At 43.1% G+C, this 22,144-nt stretch overlaps 1 protein-coding gene across 39 annotated transcripts in view; it reads left to right on the plus strand.

Annotated features, from left to right (window-relative positions):
* Window positions 1–22,144, plus strand: part of Epb41l3 (erythrocyte membrane protein band 4.1-like 3) — a 204,411-nt gene that overhangs the window by 41,286 nt on the left and 140,981 nt on the right. For 8 of the 39 annotated variants that reach the window (XM_063266568.1, XM_063266564.1, XM_017596246.3 and 5 more), the window contains exon 1: window positions 5,913–5,935. The exons of 1 other annotated variant lie outside the window; for it this stretch is intronic. Coding sequence is in view for 23 of the 38 variants with exons in the window: in XM_063266552.1 (XP_063122622.1) it covers window positions 5,887–5,935 (49 nt within the window). In the remaining 15 variants the exon portion in view is untranslated. Of the gene's footprint in view, window positions 1–3,094; window positions 5,936–22,144 lie in introns of those variants that run through there. 30 more of the 39 variants (XM_017596244.3, XM_039082938.2, XM_039082936.2 and 27 more) reach the window with 21 other exon arrangements.

Raw genomic sequence — 22,144 nt, forward strand, 5'->3', positions numbered from 1 at the left:
GGACGCCAGGTTGGCTTCATATGGTGTGCAGATATGCTGATACATCTGGGGAAAGGGAATGAGGAAGAGGAGGAAGTAAAGAGGTGCTCTGCCATGTTTTCTGGTGGCAAACTTCTCCGCTTGTGGTCAGCCTCCCTGGATCATCTTTAGAAATGGAGCAAAGGCTGTTGGTTCAGAACTATGTGGCTGTCTAGAGATTTACATGTGACCTCAGAGAATGGCAGTGAGGTTAGATGCCTGGGAGTGTGGGGATGGGTGGGAGGAGGGCCCCAGTTTAGGTGGATGTGTGCAAAATCGAGACTCAGCTGCACTCTGTCACTCTGAGTCTTCAGACTTCATTTTCACAGTGAGAAGCTGATTGCCTGTCTCGCAAATCCCCCTCAATAAAAAGCTGTTATTAAATTGATGGAGAAATCATACAGCGGCTCAGCAGGACCTCTGCTGGGTTCGGTTTAGTGGGGGCTAACATACACTGGTGGGGACAGTCACAGTGTTCTGCACTGATTTGTGGCATATAGGTCTCAGCCGCCTTACCAAGGAGTTAGACTAGCGCGTTAAAAACAGTGAACAATGATTATTTGACGAAATCTCCCCCTCTCTGTCTACGGCTCAAGAACTCTAAAATCTTTCAAGTTTCTCCTATCTGTATTTAGAAGCTTTCCCTACACTGTCCAACAGGGCTGTCTCACCTCTGGGACCCTTGAGTTCCCCCAGGGTACCTGCCAGCTTCCTGGCTGCTCTGTGGCTCCCTGCCAAGAGGTCTGCAGCGGCTGGTAGGCGTGGCTAGCTGCTTCTCTGCCACCCTTTCAGCCATTGTGGGCTCAGCTTTCTACTGGGTGTTGCTTAGTCTCGTGGTGCCCCTGGGTCTTGGGAGATAGTCCTAGTTTGTGTGTATACACTTATGATGTGTGCTTTTACATTCTATGAGAGAGGCGCAAAAACTTTCAGGAGATTTTAAACATTTAAGGTGAAACTCACCACTCAGGTTCTGCTTGCAGCTCAGACACAATTTGTACAGTCCGGTAACTCGGTACCTAACCCCTGGAGGCCCAGTTTCTTTAACTCAGAACGGAGGGCTTGTGAGCTCACTGCCTCGGACTTTCTTAGGGCTGTTGTTCTAGGATAAAGATCACTTGAGCAGCATAAATATACCAAGTCCCATCTACAGTATTTAGAAAACATTAGCTTTAAACTATCCTTAAACATATCCTATTTAAAATTCAATACGTAAACATCTGTTGAATGCCGAGAGAGATTAAACTGTAGACTCCAGATGTAGTTCGATTCTCTGTGGCAGTATTTATTTAAATTGCAACTTTCTAACAAGCCTCGAGGCAGCTGCCAAGTTTTGAATCTTCCACCACGATCCTTCCTCTACCTTCTTCCTCATCTGGGATGAAGAACTATACAGTTCATGTGGGGTTTTTGTACCTCTCCCTCTGGCAACAGCTCCCTGCAGCTATCAGATTATAGTTCTTGACCCGTTTGCTGATTGCTGTCATGTGAAAAAAAGACACTGAGAGACCATGCGGTCTCTAGCCTTGAGAATGAGTTTGAGAGAAAATGCTTTGCTCTTTCAATTGAAATCTCCTGGGACTTTTTTTCTATAAAAACATGAGAAAACCAAAATTTCTAGTTCGAGATAAAAGTTCACACATGTATTTTTTTTTCTTTTCCTGCATTGTATGTTGAAAGTCTAGCTGGAAATGCAACATCTTCATCGTTAGGAAATTAGATTAATATACTGAGACCTAGAGGATGTTTGACAGACTGTGTCAAAGTAAACTATAATGTGTGTATGTATGTGTGTGAGTGTGCACATGTGTATATGCATGCATGTGTGCAGTGTTGTGCATGTGTGTATATGCATGTGTGTATGTATGTGTGCATGCAGGCATATATGTGTGCACATGCCTGCACATGTTTACACACGTGTGTTGTCTATTCACTTTTGTTCCTGTACTAACTACATAGTTTTATCCCTCTGTCTATTCTGAGAGTTTGAGGAGGCCCCTTTTGGGCGCTGGCACTTCTGCATTCTGTGTCTGACTCTTCAGCCATCTCACTAATCACATCAGCACGGATGTGGAAAGGGTCTCATAGCCACCCTTCTTCTTCTTGTGTGTCCCTTTCTCCTCCTTGGCTTTCCATCCTGTGACGGAACATGAGAGACAGTCAGCTGGAGGGGTTTGCTTCACTGCTGGCTTCAGATGCCTCAGTTCACAGCTGATTGGCTGTGGCCTTTGGGCCTGTGGAGTAGGGCATCATGATGGATATTCAGGACGGAGGAAACTCTCACCTTTCTCTGGAAAGTGAGGGGAGGAAGGGTAGCCTGGGATCCATTACTTCCTGTGGCTATTTCTCCAAAGACCAACATACTCTAGGCTCTAGCTCTCAAAGGGCCCATAATTAGTTTCCTATATAATAATAAGTAATTATAATTTATATACTTATATAAATATATTTATAATTTCTTAGTAATTATAATAATAATTACTGGTGTTTTAAATTATTTTCATGATAAGAATTGCTACCTATTCATTTTGGTTTTTTAATCTAACCTCTGTCTTCCATACACAAATATAAATAATTTTTGTAGCTGAACTATATATAAATAATATTTCATAACTTTTCCCCAAACGCATGATTTCAAATATTGGCTACTTAGCTTCTTCTAAGTTTACCTTGTGTAGTCACTTATGGGTTTGACTCTTATTCTCCATAGAATTAGACACTGTGTACAGCCAGAGGTGCCTGTGGTTGCCCTCTGAGGTGAAAGGACAAGCCATGCTGAGGTCTGTGTGCTACAGATGTATGGTGGATTTAAGCAGGAGACCCCAAATGGAAGTTACGGGGCTGAGGGCTCCATGGAATCCACTCACCTTGCTTTCCTCGAGTCTAAGGCTGTGACACATATGCTGGAGGGAGACGGAGTAGGCATCAGTTCCTGCACCTCTTGAGCAGCGCAGAAAAAAAGCCAGACCCATGTTTGCGTGTGTATGCATATGTGTGTGAGTGTGCATGTGTGTTATCTATACCTGTGTGTATGAACATATGTATTAGTGCATGTTTATGTGTATCTATGTGCATCCATGCATGTCTATCTATATAGCTATAGGTGTAATCACCTATACATACATATGTATGAATACCGTGACAGTCCAGTACTTATGGAAGTATATTGACCTTCATGCTTGTTCATGAATGTGTGTATATGTGTGTGCGTTGTGTTTCTTACAATTTATCTTATTCTTTATGTGCATGTGTATGTATCTGTCTTAGTTAGGGTTTCCAATGCTGTGAAGAGACACAGTGACCAAGGTAACTCTTATAAAGGACAATATTTAATTAAGATTGGCTTAGAGGTTCAGAGGTTCAGTCCATTATTATCATGGCGGGAATCACGGCAGCGTCCAGGCAGGCATGGCAGGGTCCAGGCAGGCATGGTGCTGGAGGAGCTGAGAGTTCTACATATTGTTCCGAAGGCAAACAGGAGCAGACTGTCTTCCAAGCAGCTAGGAGGAGGGTCTCAGGGCCCACCCCCACAAGACACACTTCCTCTAACAAGGCCACGCTGACTCCCACAAGGCCACACCTCCTAGTAGTGCCACTCCCTAGGCCGACCACAGTATTGTCTGCATGTATATGTGCAGTCGCCTATGGAAACAAGAAGATGTCAGGTGCACTAGATCTGGAGTTAGAGGAAGTAATAAGCTACCCAAAGTGGGGGCTGGGAACCAAACCCCAAACCTCTGAAAGAGTAGCAACTTCTCTTAACTTCCAAACTATTTTTCTGTTCCTGTCATCTAAATGTTTCTATATATGTGTCTGTATATGCATATGTGAAAATACATACACCTGTATGTATGCGTGTATCAGTGTGTATATAGGCATACATTTATACATGTCTACACAATATAGAGTGATGTGTTCATACCCAAACAGGTGTAGAAAACACACTCACAGTCACATGTACTCACTTGTCTGTTTTTTTTCTGTATTAAGAGGGACAGCATGCATGTATATATACCTGTGTGACTGTACATATATGTATGGATGTGTCCTCCACACAGTTGCGTGATTGTATATCTATATATGTGTCTGAATGTATATTACTCACAGGATAATTCGTGAACAACATGTCACTGTTTTGGGAGACTGGAAACTTTAAGCGGGAGGACTTATGTCTACAGGAAGTGGAACCCCCCGAAGCCTGGAAGATCACGTCCAAGCCCCAGGCCCTTCCCCACTCTTTGCTTCTTCCCACTAAAAGGCATGTATGCACATGCACTCAGCAGTCTATACTTGTGTATATGTTTACTTATGTGCAATATTAGTGTTTGCATGTGCACATGTGTGTATCTGATCCTATGAGTGTATATGTGTATATCTACACATGTGTCTACATGCATGCCGGCTGCACATATATACATGTGAGATGATAAGGGCATGAACGAGGCAGGATGGACCCGTGTCCACCTTTCATCATAACTATTTGACTTTGGGGAAATTTCTTAACCCCCTTTGCTTTCGGTCACCTCATCTTTCAATTGACAATAAGAATAATTCATGCCCTGCAGGTTGCTGGACCACAGGGTATTTAACTGTCCAGCTCTGTCTTGCTGTCTTAATTACTTCGGCATTAGAGTGTGGGTCTATGCTTCTCCCAAGACTTGGGATTTTTTGGGATTCGGTTCTTTGGTGCTTGTTATTTGATGTATGTGGGTAAGAAATTCAATTTCTATTACTTGATGCAGTTGTCCCCTGTTCCATCCCGAATTTGTTTTTCTCTGATGAATGACGGTGATAAAGACTTCTTGTCACACAACAGCTCATCTCCTTCCAGGCACGACACGTGTATTCCCAGTTCCCATTGTTTTGCAGCAGAGTTGTGATTTTCTCGCTGATTTGCTGGAATATGTTGGACCGTATCACTTGACTGCTTGGAGACATTTTTCCTCATCAGCTAAGGATGGAATGATAATATAATGTTCATTGGGTTGACTTGAAAATAAGTTAGTGTTTGCAAATGGTACTTGGTATTTGTCCAGAGAGCATCCTAGATCACTGTGAAAGGTTGCTTCTTCCTTGCTGGGTGAGCTTTCCCCCTTCCCACAGGAACCACCCATCAATGGACTGATTCTATTGGAGATTTGCCCCATCCATCTTCTTAGAGGAGAGACTTCGCTGATTTGGTGTGACCAGCATATTTCTGCTAGCATTAATATTTTAGAACTAAAGCAACTTATAGACAGTATAGATAGACCTACTTGGAAAATCAGTAAGGAAACAAATCAAAAAGAAGAGATAAAAAAAAAGGGGGGGGTGAAATTGGCTGTAATTGCTCTGTGACCTTAACAGTCTTCCTGTAGACTGTTTGATGCATGGATTAATATGACAATTGGGGGATGAAATGACTTGGAAATTATACCCAAGAAAACCACAAAGCTGGTACCAAACGGCAGATTCCATATTGCTGCCTAGAAGCCAGGCTCACAGGGAAACCTAGATGCTTCAGGGTTTCCGTGTCTCTCCTAGAATCTCCTTCTACCGAGTTCTGGAGAACACCGCACAGTCATGCAGAGCCAGCTGCTGCACTGGGAACCCGGGGAAGAGCTAGAAGCAGAATCCCAAGGACGTTCAGAAATGCTATACAGTTACTAGCCGATTCTGGCTCCTGGCTTGATCTTTGAGGCTGCATTCCGGAGGGGAATTTAGAAGGCGTGGTAGAAGGTAGAAGGTTGCCTTTACCGCCTGGAGCTCCGTGTTTTCCTGGGAGTGCAGTTTTCTAGAGGAGTGGAGCTGCTGCTTGTGGATGTCACCATACTGCTGAGGTCGCTGTACTGCTGAGGTCGCTGTACTACTGAGGTCGCTGTACTGCAGAATATGCCTTCCTCCATATGTCTGTGCTCAAAGTCTCTCTTAGGATTCGGAGGTAAATTTTCTCTCTATCACTAACACAAATGCGTACCTTTTCGGAGTGACAGCAGTTAGGAATTATAATTGTAATCAGAGTCTGAATATGATAAGCCATTAAACAAATTAACATATGGATTCTACAAGGGGAACATGGAAATTATTCTTACTGAATGATACTCTTAAAACGTTTGCTCGCTTGTGACTTTTGCTCTGCTTCCGGTCCTCCCCTTAGAAAGCTGTGCTTGTCGGTTTTAGCAGGGAAATTTGGGGACAAGAGGTCATGGAACTTAGCTACAATGTCACCTTACCTGGGTTTTTTTCCTCCCTTGCAAACAGCAGTCTGACCCATTCGTTAGGAATTCTCTGCTCTGGCAAAACATGTTTGAACAATCTGGAAACAGTTTTCCAGTTGTGATGGCAACTTAGAGTTTAGGAAGTAGTTAAGAGAAGTTTGAACTCTCTCCAAAGACAAGAGTATTTTCTTCTCGGGCTTCGTCCCTGCAGCTCACAAGTTGTGATTCATTTCATTCTGTGCCAAGAATTAAACAGAAGAACAGTGCAATGAAATTTAAGTTTACTTTGTAAGTAATTGTAAAAAAAAAAAATGACTGGTAACCCAACTTCACTGATGCATGGTTGTTAATTTCCCAACAATCAAAGGATGTGGCTGCTTTTAACCCAGCTCAGCTATTTCAGGAGAGAGCGCCTCATGCCTGGGTTTCCTGGAGCCTGTGTTGATCTTTATTTGATCTTTAAATAGTGGATGTCAGCAGTGACCGGGACTAGAAGTGACTGGTGACCAGAGAGAAGCAGCAGAAACTCAGGGACCTCAGGAACTTCTCTTGGGGAAAGCGTTAGTCTTTCTATCTAGTTCACAAAGGGCTCTTAATGTCCCAAGACAGTGCCTATCTGTTTTACATGCCTCATCCTGAGGGTCATGGGGCAGTGAATGCATAAGAACCCAACCTGTCTCCTGCATCTCTCTCCCTCTCTCCCTCTCTCCCTCTCTCTCCCCCCCCCTCCCCCTCCCTCCCTCCCCCCTCCTCTGCTGATCATGGCTTTCAAAACACCAAGCTGGACTCTGAGAAAGCCACAGGGCATGTGACATTTTAAGCATTCCTACATTTACAGCACACCCCATCTTCTTTTACACACTTAACTATGAAGTATCTCTGATACCTTTTCAATGAATCCATTCTTTTTGTAGAATTAAAAAAAAATCTTTCTAAGCTGGAATTCGATGGAGAAATGAGCTTTTCTTCCCAGGGCTGTCATTCAGGACTTTGATGATGTCCTGCATCATTTTCAACACGACTATATCATAAATGTGGACTGCATGCGTGACACTCTCAAGTGTAGTGTGTGTTCGGATCTTAAATGTCACTTTGGGATGTAATACAAGTGGGTCCCAGCTTGTACTTTCCTTAGAGGGGACCCTGTAATCACAAGTATCACAGAATGAGGTCTCCCTGTCCTCTGGTGTGGCTCTCACCTACGTCTGCTACTTCTTAGAGAACTGCTATTACTTTTCACACACTACATGACTTCGTAATGTCACGCATCAACTCTAACCTTCAAAGCAGGCCTGTACACTAGAGAAGCCCTATGTCCCCTAGTGCAGGAAGCGACAGCGAGAATAAGTAGACAGCTGGCATCATGGTGTCTGTATCTCTTTAGAAGAGAAAAGGGATGAAATTTGGGAACAATAGGCAGATCCCTTTAGCTAATTATATTCATGGGCATACTTTCCCATGAATAGGAATTATTTATAATTGGTAAGAAATTACTCAGTGTAGGTTCCTGGTTTAGAACTGACTTAGCTGGAACTTAAGGGTCAGCATTTCCAGAGCCTTTGAGAAAGGAGGAAGGACATAGGTATTTTTCACTGATAAAGTCAAGGGGTACATTCTTAAGTGGCTGGTAGCCATTGCTTCACCTAGAGAGGGGCACTAACCATCAGAGATCTCTTTCAAACCAATATAGGAAGTGATCTTAACTCAGCTGTCTTGTTTAGACTGAGGTTAACTTGGAAACGCTAAGCATTTGGACCAGGGGTTGTGATCATTCTTTCGAGTGACTTGTCACTGAAGCCTAGTGTGTTATCCAGACCGGAAATTAACCTTTAGACTTCATCCTACCAAAACCTCACTTCATTTACTACCCCCACAGAGTGTCCCTCCGGAGCTTGGTACAGAACTGACTGAAAAACTGAACTGGGGATGACATTTAAATCATGAACACAACTTTTCCCATTTTGAAGTAGAGACAAAGAAGGTTCTAGGTCTGCTTTAATTACTTTTTTCCTAGTAAGTAGAGAGCTACACTTCAAAAAATAAATTTAATGTGATATTAACCGATGCTTCCCAGCGAGGGACTGACTGTTTCTAATACTTGGAATACATTCAAAAACTGTCCACAAGCATGTCCCTTATAGCCTGGGCTTCATAACACCAGATGCTGTTCACTTTAACCTTCAAAGTAGCCTGCTGTAATAGAGAGGCCTGTCACAAAGCCACGTCCACCATCATAATTCCCCATGTGTAATGGAATCATATTCAGAAAGGAAAAAAATGTCTCTAAAAACTTGGCATTTGATAAGAAGAGAAATACAGGCATTTAATACAATGAGACCTATTTTGCTGCAAAGATTCCAAAGTTTGATGGGAAATGCTGATAGGGCAATGTTCCATGACATTGATTTGCTCTCTGACCTCTGACATCTCTGGCCATATCTTGTTGCCAGGCAACAGCAGCAGAAATAAAACCTGAGTGACTGAAGTTCCCAGCCTAAGAATGGGCTGCACTGTAGAAGCAGGCAAGCCGGGTTTTAAGGATTTAAAAGCATTTTCCCCTGTACCTAATCTACTCGTTATACGCCTATACAATTCATAACTCTCTTGAAGCACTGAACAGAAATACCTTCACTATCTAGAAAATTGATGATTCTTTTATTCCAAATGCCAGATCCTAGGAAATGAGAAATATCACTGAACAGCCATGAGGTATTGTAAAGCCTGTGTATAGAATGTGCCTTCTTAGCTATGGGGGAAGCTAGGCGAAGTCTAAGCCTGAGTATCTTACTCAGGGCATTCTTAAGTCTTGCTTTTGGATTTAAAAGGGTATGGAGATGGGTGACAAAAGGAAATAGACAGACAAAATTTAGAAATGACCACTAGTAGATGAGGCCAGAGTGGGCACTGAATGCCTTTTGCAGTCTAAGCACAGCTGTCTGTTGCCTTTTGCAGCTGTAGAAAGCAACTTCTGCCTTCAAAACTCCTGAAAGCTCCCAGTATTGTCCCTGCATGCAAGGATTGTCATACCTGTATCAGCAGGTTACGGTGGCTGTCACCAAGGCTGAAAACCCAAGAGCCATGTCTAAGCACCCACTTGGTAGACTGAGAAAATGGAATCCACAAGCTGTTCTCTAACCTGTACACATATGTGGTGGATTGCCCAAACATTGGCATGCATGTACATGCTCACATGTGTTTGTGCATCGCACACGCATGCATGTGCACACACACGTGCACACACATTATCACACACATGCACACACATGTACACACACACACACACACACACACACACACACTATCATAACCATCATAACCACACAGAACTGGTGGGACATACCTGTAATCTCCAAAACTCAGGAGACTGAGGTGGAGAACTATATGTTTTAGGTTGACCTTAGTGGCATAGTGAATTGGAGGTCACCGTGGGCTATCCTGTAAGGTGTTTTTTTTAAAAGAACAATCATAATAAATAAAATTATGTTCCATTTCTAGATTCTCAACTGTGTACTTTGGAAAGCTTGCGTTACTTATGGTTGACATTGAAAATAGCATTTATTGTGACCTCTTTCATTTAGTGACAAAATTCAAGAGTTTGCAGAGGTGAACTTTACTGCATTCTTATTTTTTCCTCTCTGCTGTTTCTCTCCCCAATGCCTTCTGTCCACCTCAGGCTGGCTCTCTTCCTTATCCCAGGCCCAAATAGTCCGTATCATATATGTCTGACATATATGTATGGAAAAACCAGAATGAAACTAATTGTTTTATGTGCTAACCTAAAATTAATGTAGAAGGCACAATAAGTTGGAGTTTCCTATGTAATTATATAAGTTAATTATACTTGTAATTGAAGCACGGTCAGAGAAATTTATTATGAGCTGGAATTAGACATGTCACATATGTATCCCCGACTTACAGACATTGAGTACTAACCGCAGAAAACTGCCTGCTCTGAGGAAACACAGAGAGATATTTTCACCTCTGAGGAGAGAAATTCCTGCCTCAGAGGAGTCTCTAAGGTGTTAAAATTCTTTTGTAAAACCGTTTGTCACCAAGGAACCCAAGACTGTACATGGCCCTCTTTACTCTTTACTTCACCCTCGTCCCTCAAGTGCCTGTTCGCAGGGCTACTGATTCCCAAGGGACGCCTCCGATTAGGGAGAATACTTTATATATTATGCCTCGGCAACACTTTAATCTAATTGTTCTCGAACCCTGCAGACTCATAATTACTGTTTTTGTCATGCACGCAGCAGTAAGAGTAATTCCAAATTAAAAGGTGAGCGACTGGTACTAAGCACTTGATTAACTCTATATATGTGTACCGAAACTCATCAGCTCGCTCCTCCTCAGGCTGCAAATGGCTGAGGGGAAACTGTTTCCTGGAGCCTGGACACTGTCACTGTCTTATCTTTGCCTCTGTAGATTGCCTCATACCAGAAGGACCTGACTATATGTTCCAGATGTGCAAATTCTTTAAGAACACTGTGCTGTCCTGTTGAAGCATGTAGTTGTGTGTCTATCTGTGGTCTATCCTCAGGATACATTTTGTAACCTTGGATTTAGGGAAGTCTGCCTCAGGAGACCCAATAAGTAGAGCCCAAATCAAGCTTTACTGGTCCTTTCATTCTGCAGTGCCTTCTTGGATTTTGTTTGAAGGTTTTATCTATCCTAGCCTGGCCCAGATACACTATGAGGCTGAGTTTCATCTTCCTGGTTCCACCTCTGCATGCTGGGATTGCAAGTATGAACTACTACTGTATACAGCTCTGGGCATCGAACCCATGGCTTCCTGCATACTAAACAAGTACTCTGCCCACTGAGCTACGTCTCAAACCAGCTCCTGCAGGGTTTTTAGGACTATATATACTTCGAGTTTTCGTTCCTAGGTGTTCAATCTGAGTTTCCTTCATGGTCATTGTTGCTGTTCTATATTGTCCTTTGAGTTTTGTTTTGTTTGGGGCTGAGTCTTATCATTTAGCCTTGGCTGGCCCCACCCCCACAGCATACCTGTCTCAGCCTCCCAGATGACAGACAGGTGGACATTACCGTGTATAGCTTCCACCTCAAGTTCTTACAAGAGTCCTGAAGCATGTCAGTGTCATGCCAAAGCTTTTACAATATTCTGATGCAAAAAGGGTCAGCACAATTAACAACTTCGCCATTTGGAAAATCAGGAGTCCAAAACTACGAACGCTAAGAACAAACCATTGAACAGGCTTCTTCCATTAGAGAGCCCGTGGTTGTTTTGAAGGCAAGCCTCTGGGGAGATTCCTTGGGGAACTTGCAACTCTGTTGCTTTCCTGTTGATATATAGTCAGTGCCACTCACGGATGTTTTGCATCTAATCAGGACTTGAGAGTGCCCCCTGCCGGTCAAATGCGGATGTCCCCTTGGGAAAAGCTAGAGTCATACTTAACATTTACAGTTTCAGAACATTTTCTGGAATACCAACAGAACCTTTGCTTTTAGGGAAGACTGTGGGTGGGCTTTGGAGGTATTTCTCTCCCCTTGTCTTTCCTGTTGTGACTGTAGGCTACTTAGCACCACTTGATGAAGCTATATACTCCTTACACATTTAGAAATTCACATCTAAGGATTTTATCTTTAAATAGTCCTACAGCACGCAATTTCAGACATCGTGTATATATCTTACTTTTTATAGCCAACACACCTCCCTTTTTATGTCTTTTAAATTCCATAACAGTTCATCATATACCATCATATACTTCATAACCACAGGAGGATGTTTTAAAAAGATACCATGCATATGTTTTTACCTCCAAAAACTTTTGTTTACATTCTATTTCCTCTACAGAATGTTACCCTAACAATATCTTTAGGCTGGAAGAAGTAGTTTGCTAATTGCCTCATAACTTAATCCAATAAAATGAACACACAGAGAGGGGGAAGGGAGGGAGGGAGAGGGAGAGGGAGAGGGACTTCCATTGTTACTTTATCTGAATAAAACACTAGGTTTTGAAAATAACTTCTGAATTACAGAATAATCATGATTATTAGTGATATATATTAGATATAAACAACACAAAATATACTACAAATGAATACTTATAAAATACAAAAAACAGAATGGCTAAAAAATATCAGTACAAGCACAGTATTTTCTGTTATTGCATGTGTTTGTGGAAAACTGACATTTTGCCATAATGAAATAGAATTTAGAATTCTTTCCCTCTCTGCTTCCCTCTTCCTTCCTTCTGCCCTTCCTTCCTCCCCTCCTCCCTTCCTTCCTTCCTTTCTTCCTCCTCCTCCCTCCCTCCCTTCCTTCCTTCTCTCCTTCCTTCCTCTTCCTCCCTCTCTTCCTTCCTCTTCCTCCCTCTCTCCCTCCCCTCCTTCCCCTTCTTCCTTCCCTTCCTCCCCCTTTCATTCTCAAAGAACCCATGTTACCCATCTGCCCTCCAAGTTTCTGAATCACCTTATCACCTACTTCATTTTCTCTTTCAATTTTGCAGGAAGGAAAAAGTAGTTGCTTACCTGAGGTGTGGAGAATTTGTTAATTAGCATTGAAAATAATTCAGATAATTGAAGAAAGAAATTTCTCAAATCTGGCACAAGTATTAGAGAAGGTTCCCCTTCTGACCACTGGAGGTCACTTCCTGACACTGCACAGACGAAACAGAGGCTGACCTACCTCTGTACTGCCCAGTGTGAAAAGGAAGGTTGTGAAGAAGAGGGCAGAGAGGAAGTCCTCCTGACAGCTCTCCTCCAGAGAGGAAACTTAGCCTCTTAAAATGAGACAAACACTATTTCAACATGGACAGGTCCTAAATTCGATTCCCAGCACTGAAGAAAAGAAAAGAAAAAGGGCCAAGCAAAGTGAGATGGGACTGGGTAAGCCTAGGCATGCTTCTTTGAGTGATCTGGTGCTCCAAGATGAAGACGCTCTCCACCGTAAATGATGAATAGTTCTCGTGTGGCTGCTTGTTCTTGGAGAATAGTTCTTGATTAGGAATGCATTTGTCCTTTGGGGTAGAATTCTGATGTCCATGTTCCTCCCCGCTGGTCAGCCCTGTGACATATGAGCCCTTGTGGTCGCTGGGGTGGCAGGGAGCTGGATGGAAGAGAATGGGGGAAATGGGGTGAGCAGCAAAATTTCTCTGGAAAGTAAGATGAAAAGTTGACCTTTTCTCCTTTCTTTATGATTTGTGAGTGGGTTCCTTTTCCCTGTGTGGGTGGGTTTAGGAGGTGTGGCATTGCTGAAGGAACTATGACATCAAGGGTGAGCTTTGAGGGTTACTTTAGATTTGAACCTATGCTGTAATCAAGGTGGCCTTAATTTCACAATGCTCTTGCCTCTGCCCCAGCCTCCTGAACACCTAGGATTACAAACCTATTTCACCAGGTCTGGAGTCTCGGTGTCTTTAACCCCTCAATCCATTGAATTACTTATCCTCCAACTCATTGGAAATGTCTCAGATGTGGTCACTTGTAACTTTTACATTCAAAATCCTGTAAAAATCTCTTGAGCTAATTTTTTAGACGGCTATTTCTTGATCTTTCTCTTCCCAACCAGGCAGGAACTCATGCTGTTCCTGAGAAAACCATCTTTAGCCACGTTATTATTTCCACGCCTCTTGGTGACATTTTCTGTGCTCCTAAGTAGCTTAGCTTTTTACCTAGTTCCGGGTCCTGTGAGCCGCAGGTAAATATTTTATTGATCATTTATTAAAAGTCTGAATTAAATATCATAGGAATGACTTAGACTAAATATGTACCCCAAAGATTTTATTAGCTTATCTGACACTCTTTCCACTCTTCTTCCAAATACATTTCATTAGTCTACTCTTCTCTCTTTCACTGATAAAGTAAGCCAGCACCTCATCTGGAAACCTGGTAGGCTCAACGCAGACCCCTCCTTCAATAGTCAGAAGTTAATACAATCAACACTGTGCAAAGGACCTGACATCAAAGAAGGGGGCTGGAGAGAGTCAGACGATGAGATTAGAAGCATAAAAGGATGCGTGTTCTAATGCTCTGCAATGCACAGTGTGACTACAGGTTATGGCGGCTTGTGTGTTATGATGCAGAGACTTGTAGATGTTCAATATGAAGAAATGACAGATGTTCAAGAGGCTCATTACCCTGATCAAACCATCGAGCACCATATATACATTAGTAAATACCGCAAATAAGTATACCTCTATGTGTCTATCAAAAATTTAACCTGCCGATTCGCAGACAAAGGAAAAATAGATGGTAATAAGTGGTCAAATCTCAAAGAGCATTTTCCCACCAGCATGCTTCTTTCTCTTGCTTCCTCTTGTCCCTGCTACTGAATCACAGCTTAGCGCCATGAAAATTATCAAGGCTGGAGCATGGCAGCATCCAGGCAGGCATGGTGCAGGAGGAGCTGAGAGTTCTACATCTTCCTCTCAAGGCTACTAGCAGAATGCTGGCCGCTAGGATGAGGGTCTTCAAGCCCACACCCACAGTGACACATCCGCTCCAACAGGGTCACACCCTCTAATAGTGCCACTCCCTGGGCCGAGCATATATGAACCAGTACAGTGGGCTTCTGATGATATTTCTGCTTCTACCACCCTCCTACAGATTTTAAATTAAATCTTCTGTAGCAAGACACGCCCCTCCCCCTCCTTTTATTTGCTCAATCACTTAGAGCAACATCAAGTCCTGTGTTCTTGAGTTTGATTCTATACTGTCTTTATATCACAGTTTTCTGGGGACGGTCTGACCCTCACCATTAGGAAGTCTTCAGGGTCCTTTCAATAGGCCCTCAGTTTGTCCTTTTTAGAAAAGTTTTTTTAAAGTGCTTTCTTTTGTTTATTTGGGATTTTTTTCTTTTGTCACTTACTGATGCTCAGAAAATTAAAAACCTTAAAATTTTAATTGCAACTTCATATCATACTTAGACACCAAAGTGTATTATCAGGAGGCCCCCATAGCAGTGAATGCCTGCTATCCTAGAATGTGGGAGGCTGAGGCAAGATGATTGTTACAAGTTTGCAGTCACCAGCGGATACTTAGTAAAACTCCATGTCAAAAGAGTTCTCCTAGTCTATCTCACTCACCTGGTCTGTTAACTATATTTTTAGCTGCTTGAATCTATTGTGAAGGATTTCTCTCAGGTGACCTCAGAAACAGTAACTCGTGTTCTTCTCCAGGTTCTGCCCCAACATAACGTCTTGACAGTTACCTTTGTAATGTGTGGAGTGTAGCATATTCCAACCACGTCTCAAATGCCTGCATTCTAATTTGCTCTCAATTACTGTGCAAATGTTCTCCTTCCTAATAGACGTTCCCAAACAAATGCAGATGTTTGGAATGGCACAGGGGGTATGGCAGGGTGCCTGCTGCGTTCATAACAACTTTTAGTGTCTGTAAGCCTAGTGCCCCACTCAGGTGAATCTTTTTCTTCACCTGAGGCTGTGACTGAGCTCAGTAGTCAGTTGTCTCTTCCTTCAAAGTGAATTAAATGTGAAAAGTTAAAACAACTATCAAGATGGAAAGTTATGCCAAAACTGTTCAGGCAGCAGCTGTGTCTCACAGGGGAGAGTCTTCTTTGACATTAATTTGAAAGTGAAACCCCAAGCTCTTCCTCCTGAGAGAGTGAGTCTAGAGCAGGGCTGTTCCCACCCATCCCTCTTCAGGCTGTTGCCATCAATCAAGGGAACCCATATGAACATTAGGTTTCACTTTAGTCAGCTCCTCTGCTACTTCTATTTTTATATCATCTTTCTATAAAACACACCTTAAATTACTCTTATTATTTCTGTAACCCAAAGTTATAGAAAATTCCACTCCAGCATAAGAATTTAAGTAGAAACTGGTGGAAACAGATCATTTCAGACAAGATCAATGGAGATGCGTGTGCTTTAATATCTGCATGGCATCTGCATTTGGGCAAAAGATCAAGAAAATAAGATGAAAAGAAAAATCATTTGAAATTACTAAGCAATGGGCTGTTGGTGAAGAGCACATATGTGGAAATGTTAAATATGAAAGCTGAGATCATAATATAGATGCCAGATAGATAAAGAGAAGTATAGAGAGATATCTAGATAGATGGGTAGATAGATGATTGATTGATTGATTGATAGGTAGTAAATAGATGTTATGTAGATCAATGATAGATGATAGAGAGATAAAAAGAGGATATATAGACATACAGACAGACATTGATAGACAAGGGAGATTTTCTGTGGTCTTATTGGTGCTTATGGAAGAGATAGAGAGTGTTTTATTTGGTTGGGCTTGATGGTGTACTCAGTAATGATAGCAACTGGTGAGGCATAGGCAGGAGGACTCCCTTAGTTTGAGCTTCATACATACTGAGCACCAGGTTGGCAAGGGTTACACAGCGATTCCCAATCCCCAAAAAAGTAAGAAGTGAAAAGGAACAACAGATAACAGAACCTTTTTATATATATACAGCCTGATCATCTGTAACCCTGACAACATCTTCTCTTCAAAAGATTATTTTGGTTGGTATCCCCGATAACTGGACAAAAGCCCTTTAAATCCATGACATGCTTCAGGTATGGGAAAACTGCCTGATGTCAGTCACATCAAATCCATTGCCCTTCTCTCTGAGGTGGGAGTCTGCCTTCCCTGTTCTACCTGATGGCTGTTGTGAGTCGAGCCCTCTCACCCCACACCACAGGTCCCTCAGGGACCTCCTTTGCTCAGAGAAGACTCTCTGCTGTCCATACTTCTCTCTTAGCATAGCATAGATGTTCTTGATGAGGGAATTTTCTTCTAATAAGATCAAGGCTAATGATCCAAGGAAATATTTCCTCTATTTCCTTGGTCTGCAACTTTGTTGTAAAATGTTATAAAACTGTGGCCATGCATTCTAAACATCACAAAGCCTTCCACGGGAAAGTAAAGATGGCTGTTCACATTCTGAAGAGCACACACCAGATGATTTCTTTCCCAGGACTTATACAGGAATGGTCCAAGGATCTTTTCATTAATCCCAGACACAGTAATATTGACAAAGAAATCACTCTTAATCTTAAACAAACAAAAACTCCTCATACTTAATGTAGTCCAATTAAATTAAATTAAGTTAGCCTACTAAAGTCCAAGACAAATGCCGTTATGATCTCCTACAGATAATGACTATGAGCAAAAGTTAATGTGCTCACATAGACATTAATAACAACATTTAAATATATTTATGCCTTACTTTTCTATAGATGTGAAGAGACACTATGACCAAGGCAATTTGTAAAATAAAACATTTTTATTGGATATTTTTTAATTTATATTTTAAGTGTTATCACCTTTCCCAGTTTCCCCTCCAGAAACCTGCTATCCCATCCCTCCACCCCCTGCTTCTATGAGGGTGCTCCCTCACTCCCTCTTGCCTCCCAAGCTTTAACAGGACCAAGGGCCTCTCCTCCATTTGATGCACTACAAGGCCATTCTCTGCTACATATGCAGATGGAGCTATAGGTCTATCTCTGTGGACTCTTGGGATGGTGGTTTAGTCCCTGGGAGCTCTGGGGAGTGATATTGTTATTCTTCTTATGGGGTTGCAAACCCCTTCAACTACTTCAGTCCTTTCTCTAACTCCTCCATTGGGGACCCTGTTTTCAGTTCAATGGTTGGCTACGTGTATCTGCCTCTGTATTTGTCAGGCTCTAGCAGAGCCTCTCAGGAGACAGCTATATCAGGCTCCTGCCAGCATGCACTTCTTGGCATAAAATAAAACATTTGATGGGGGTCTACTTACAGGCCCAGTGCTGGAGCAATAACTGAGAGGCTTACACCCTCATCTGCAAGTTGGAGGCAGAGAGTGAGACTGGATCTGGCATGGCTCTTTTAAAACTGCAAAACCCACCCCCCGGTGACGTAACTCCTCCAACAAGGCCATACCTCCTAATCCTTCCCAAGCAGTTCCCCCAGCTGAGGGTCCAAGCATTCAAATACATAAGCCTATGGGGCCATTCTCATTCAAACCACCACAGTGTGCTTACCACTGTAGCTTAGGCACAGCTGGATACGTTCAATGACCTTGATTCCCAGGCAGCCCCATAAAGAGGACACTTGGTTGTCCTCACTGTACAATGGTGTGCAGTATATGATGAAGACAATGAGGTGTTAAGGTTTCAGTAATTTTCTTCACTGCCAGCAGTTCCCTGAACCAAGTATAAACTAAGGCCTCACTGATGTGCTTTATACCAAAGAAAAGGAAGCCAGGGATATGTTTTGCTGAGGCACGGTATGGTGAGGTGGAAGGGGGTGTCTCTGCTGTCCCATGCTGAGACATTCTTTCTCCCTGAGGTACCAGCCATAGACAGATATGGTATGGAATAGAGTTTATTTAGGGAATGGGGATGGGGGATGAGGAGAGAGTACAGATAGAGAAAGGGAGGGGGGCAGAGACACAGAGAGAGACAGAGACAGTGAGAGAGAGAGAAAGAGAGAGAGAGAGAGAGAGTAGAGGAATAGATGCCAGCTATGAACAACACATGCAGAGAGAGGAAGGAGGGGAATGGGGAGGGAAGGGACAGAAAGAGTAAGAGAATAAGAGACTAAGAGAGAGAGGAGGGGGCAAACAGCCCTTTTATAGTGAGCCAGGTATTTCTAGCTGTTGCCAGGTAACTGTGAGGTGGAGCCTAGAAGATATTCTAAGGGAATGCTAACACTTAGGAACTGGTTAGTGAGGCCTAATCTCACTATTACTAATCGTTACTCTTGCTATCAATCAGAGCGCTTAATGTCCAGACCATACAAACTGAGTGTTGTGTAAGCACTATGTAAGTAAATAAACCAACACACGCATACTGTTTATAAATATGAAGGGCTCAATCTCTGCACAGAAGCATGGGGATGCTTCCCCAGGTTTCTATTAGGTTCATTTCTGCCTCCCATTTGGAAGGCTCTCATTACTCTTGGTCTCAGCGTTAGGGGATGCTGTACATTTCCAAAGCTCTCTTCTCACAGACCCAAAGGTCTCTGCCTATCTTCCTCAGGGATGCTGTGTACTGGCTCAGCGAAGGCCACTTGGTAAGGGATAAAAGGGTTTTAGAAAACAAAACAAAGTAAGTTGTCTTCATTCAAAGGGACGATGTCTCCTTGAAGAGGAGGGCGATATAAAGTACGCGTGCTCTTCTGGTATCCATGGGGCACAGTTCTGAGGTTACTTCACGGGTATCCTGACAACACAAACTAGAGCTTCATCTAGCCAAAGGCATGGAATATTCACTCAACCAGCACACATATCCCATATATTTTAAGCCATAGCTAGACCACTTATAATACCGATTCAGTGTAACTCCTGTGTAAATGGTCGCTCTCTGTGTAATTTAGGAATAAGGACCGGAAAAGTCTATGCAGCCTACTCTATTTTTTCTGAGTATTTCTGATCTGTGATTGGAGAATATGGAGGCAGGAAACTCAGACATAGTGTTATTCGTCTCCTGCCTTCTCACTGTGACCAAGTAGCTAACAGAAGCACCTGAGGGAGGAGAGCTTTTTTTTTTTGTCCCATCATTTCAGATGGTTGACTCAATCACAATAGGGAGGGCACAGAGTCTGGAAGGAGCCTGTGACCTCGAGTGTGGTAGTCTCTCACATGGCATCGACCAGGAAGGAGACCGCCAGATGGGAAGCAAGGTAAGACATAACTGCAAAGACTCACCCTAGTGGTCTACTCCATCAGCTACCCCCCTTGGCCAACAAGATTCTATAACCTCCCCTAGTACCAGCTAGGGACTATGTGTTCAACCATGGGTATTGCGGGGTGAGGGGTGATATCACCTCCCATTCAAATGACTGACTGACTGACTGAAGCACCATCAGGGACAAGGGGTTTCTTTTATCTCAAAATTTCAGTGAGGCCAGATAATCAGAGAAGGGAAGGAAGTACACCTATGTCAGTAAATGCGTTCCCTAGTTGTGGCCTCAGACCATTTTGTTAATTTCTCATTTTTGAGGTAAGAGTGATAGGGTTAGGGGTTCTCTGACGTTTAAACGATAGATGTACAGTGCTCCCAGAGTACCTGTCACCCACTATGTACTTAAGCCTGCCACCTACTAAGTGCTTACCAATGAAAGGAGGTTATTTTGAGGGGAAGATGATCCTGTAGCTCAAAGCCTTTTTGAAAACTAACTTTTGAGTTTTCTCTGTGAGTAGCTCATCAAACTATCTTAAGAATTATTTATGATACAGCTGAGCTCTGTACAGTCCAAAGGTGTGTTTGCTTTGTGTTTGTTTTTTGTTAGTTTGTTTTGTTGGTTGTTGCTGTTCCGTGGTTTTCTTTTGACGGATGACAACGGGCTCTGACCAGGCTTAACATTTTATTTACTTCTTTATCTTGGTGCTAAGCCACGTTGGGTCCCTTAAAAACAATAGAAGAAAAGATCCAACTTTAACAGGATGTCTATTTGATTTATGTGTAGTGTATGGTGTCTAGAAATATTCTCAAATAAATACTTCAAACATGGTTTTACCTTCCAGCTAGAGTGGTGCACCCAGCACTTAGGAAACTGAGGCAGGAGAATCACAAATTTGGGGACAGCCTGGAATATGAAGTAAATTCTGGGCTAATCTAAACCACACAAGATCTTGTCATCCAATAAACAGGGGTAGAAACTGGCTGCCAGCTGGAGAAAGGGGTCGGGAACGTACACGCTGCCATCCGTTCTCACACACCGGTTCCATGTCAGCCCCGGTGTCTCTGAACTAATGCAGTTCCTGCATCTGCCTCCCTAACTCAAGCAAAATAAAAGTAACCCAGTCAGCAGCCACAGCAGCCAAGCTGCCTGGAATGCTGACTGCATTTTCTCAGCATTCTTCTCCTGTGAAGTGGAGTTGGTGCAGCATAACTCAGAAAGGCTGAGAGCCCTCCCCCCTCACACTGTCAAAGACAGGGCTCTACAAGAGCTTCATGTTCAACATCCTGTACTCTGTGTCCATGGAGGTCAAACAAGAATGAGAGTCCTCTGTCCCATAGAGGGAAGTGGCTGAGGTACAGCTCCATGTGGTATTTAGAGCCTGGTGCTTGCTAAGTCAGCTGCTTTAGTTAACCCTCTCTATGCTCTTGAAACAGGTTTAGTCAATGAGGTGGACAACAAGAACACGGGTAAAGGTAACCTAGGCTATGCAGGCCAGCTAAGGTTAACACAGGAACAAGGAGAAGAGCTGGTGGGTCTGGAGACCTCAAGAGTCCTACTCCGACTTTCCCAAGCTCCATAGGCAGACAGGAAAACTTGTCTGTGCCGTGCTTCTTTAACCCATCCAGGACCTTCAGACCAAAGTCTCTTGATTTTCTGCCTTGGGCTTCCCCGTCACAATTAGTCACTGGTTCTCAGGGAGTGCTTGTGGAGTGTGAACCAGTACCTGACTTCAGACTCCAGAGTGAAGAATAGTTATGCTGACCTTAAGAAGCTGTGTTTCAACCCTGCCCCAATCCAGCTAAGAAGAGTGGCAAGGTTTGGGTTTCTGAAGCACCATCAGCAGTCCTGTCCTGTCCTGTCCTGTCCTGTCCTGTCCTGTCCTGTCCTGTCCTATCTTGTTCTCTCCTGTCCTGTCTTGTCCTATCTTGTGCTCTCCTGTCCTGTCCTCTCCTGTCTTGTCCTGTCCTGTCTTGTCCTATCTTGTTCTCTCCTGTCCTGTCCTCTCCTCTCCTCAGAACAGGTGTCCCATCCGTGTTTGCAAATGATAAGGGAAAATATCTGGATCTTTGAGTATAAGCTGTGTGCCTCATTTATGTGAGCAAAATCTACAAAGCCTGTTGATTTCTGTCTGTGGATTTGCTTTTCCTTGTGTAGGCAGCAGAAGTAGGGAGCCCCTGACCAGCAACTCTGCAGGCTGACCCCCAACTGTGTGTACTACACTGCTTCCAATGCTGGAAACCCATCAGTGTCTACCAACAGTATCCAGTGTGCATATCACACACATCAGGCAGTGTACAGGCTGGGGGCACAAACAGCAGTGTCCC

The sequence above is a fragment of the Rattus norvegicus genome, chromosome 9 (assembly GCF_036323735.1).
Source record: "Rattus norvegicus strain BN/NHsdMcwi chromosome 9, GRCr8, whole genome shotgun sequence".
NCBI classification, from domain to species: domain Eukaryota; kingdom Metazoa; phylum Chordata; class Mammalia; order Rodentia; family Muridae; genus Rattus; species Rattus norvegicus.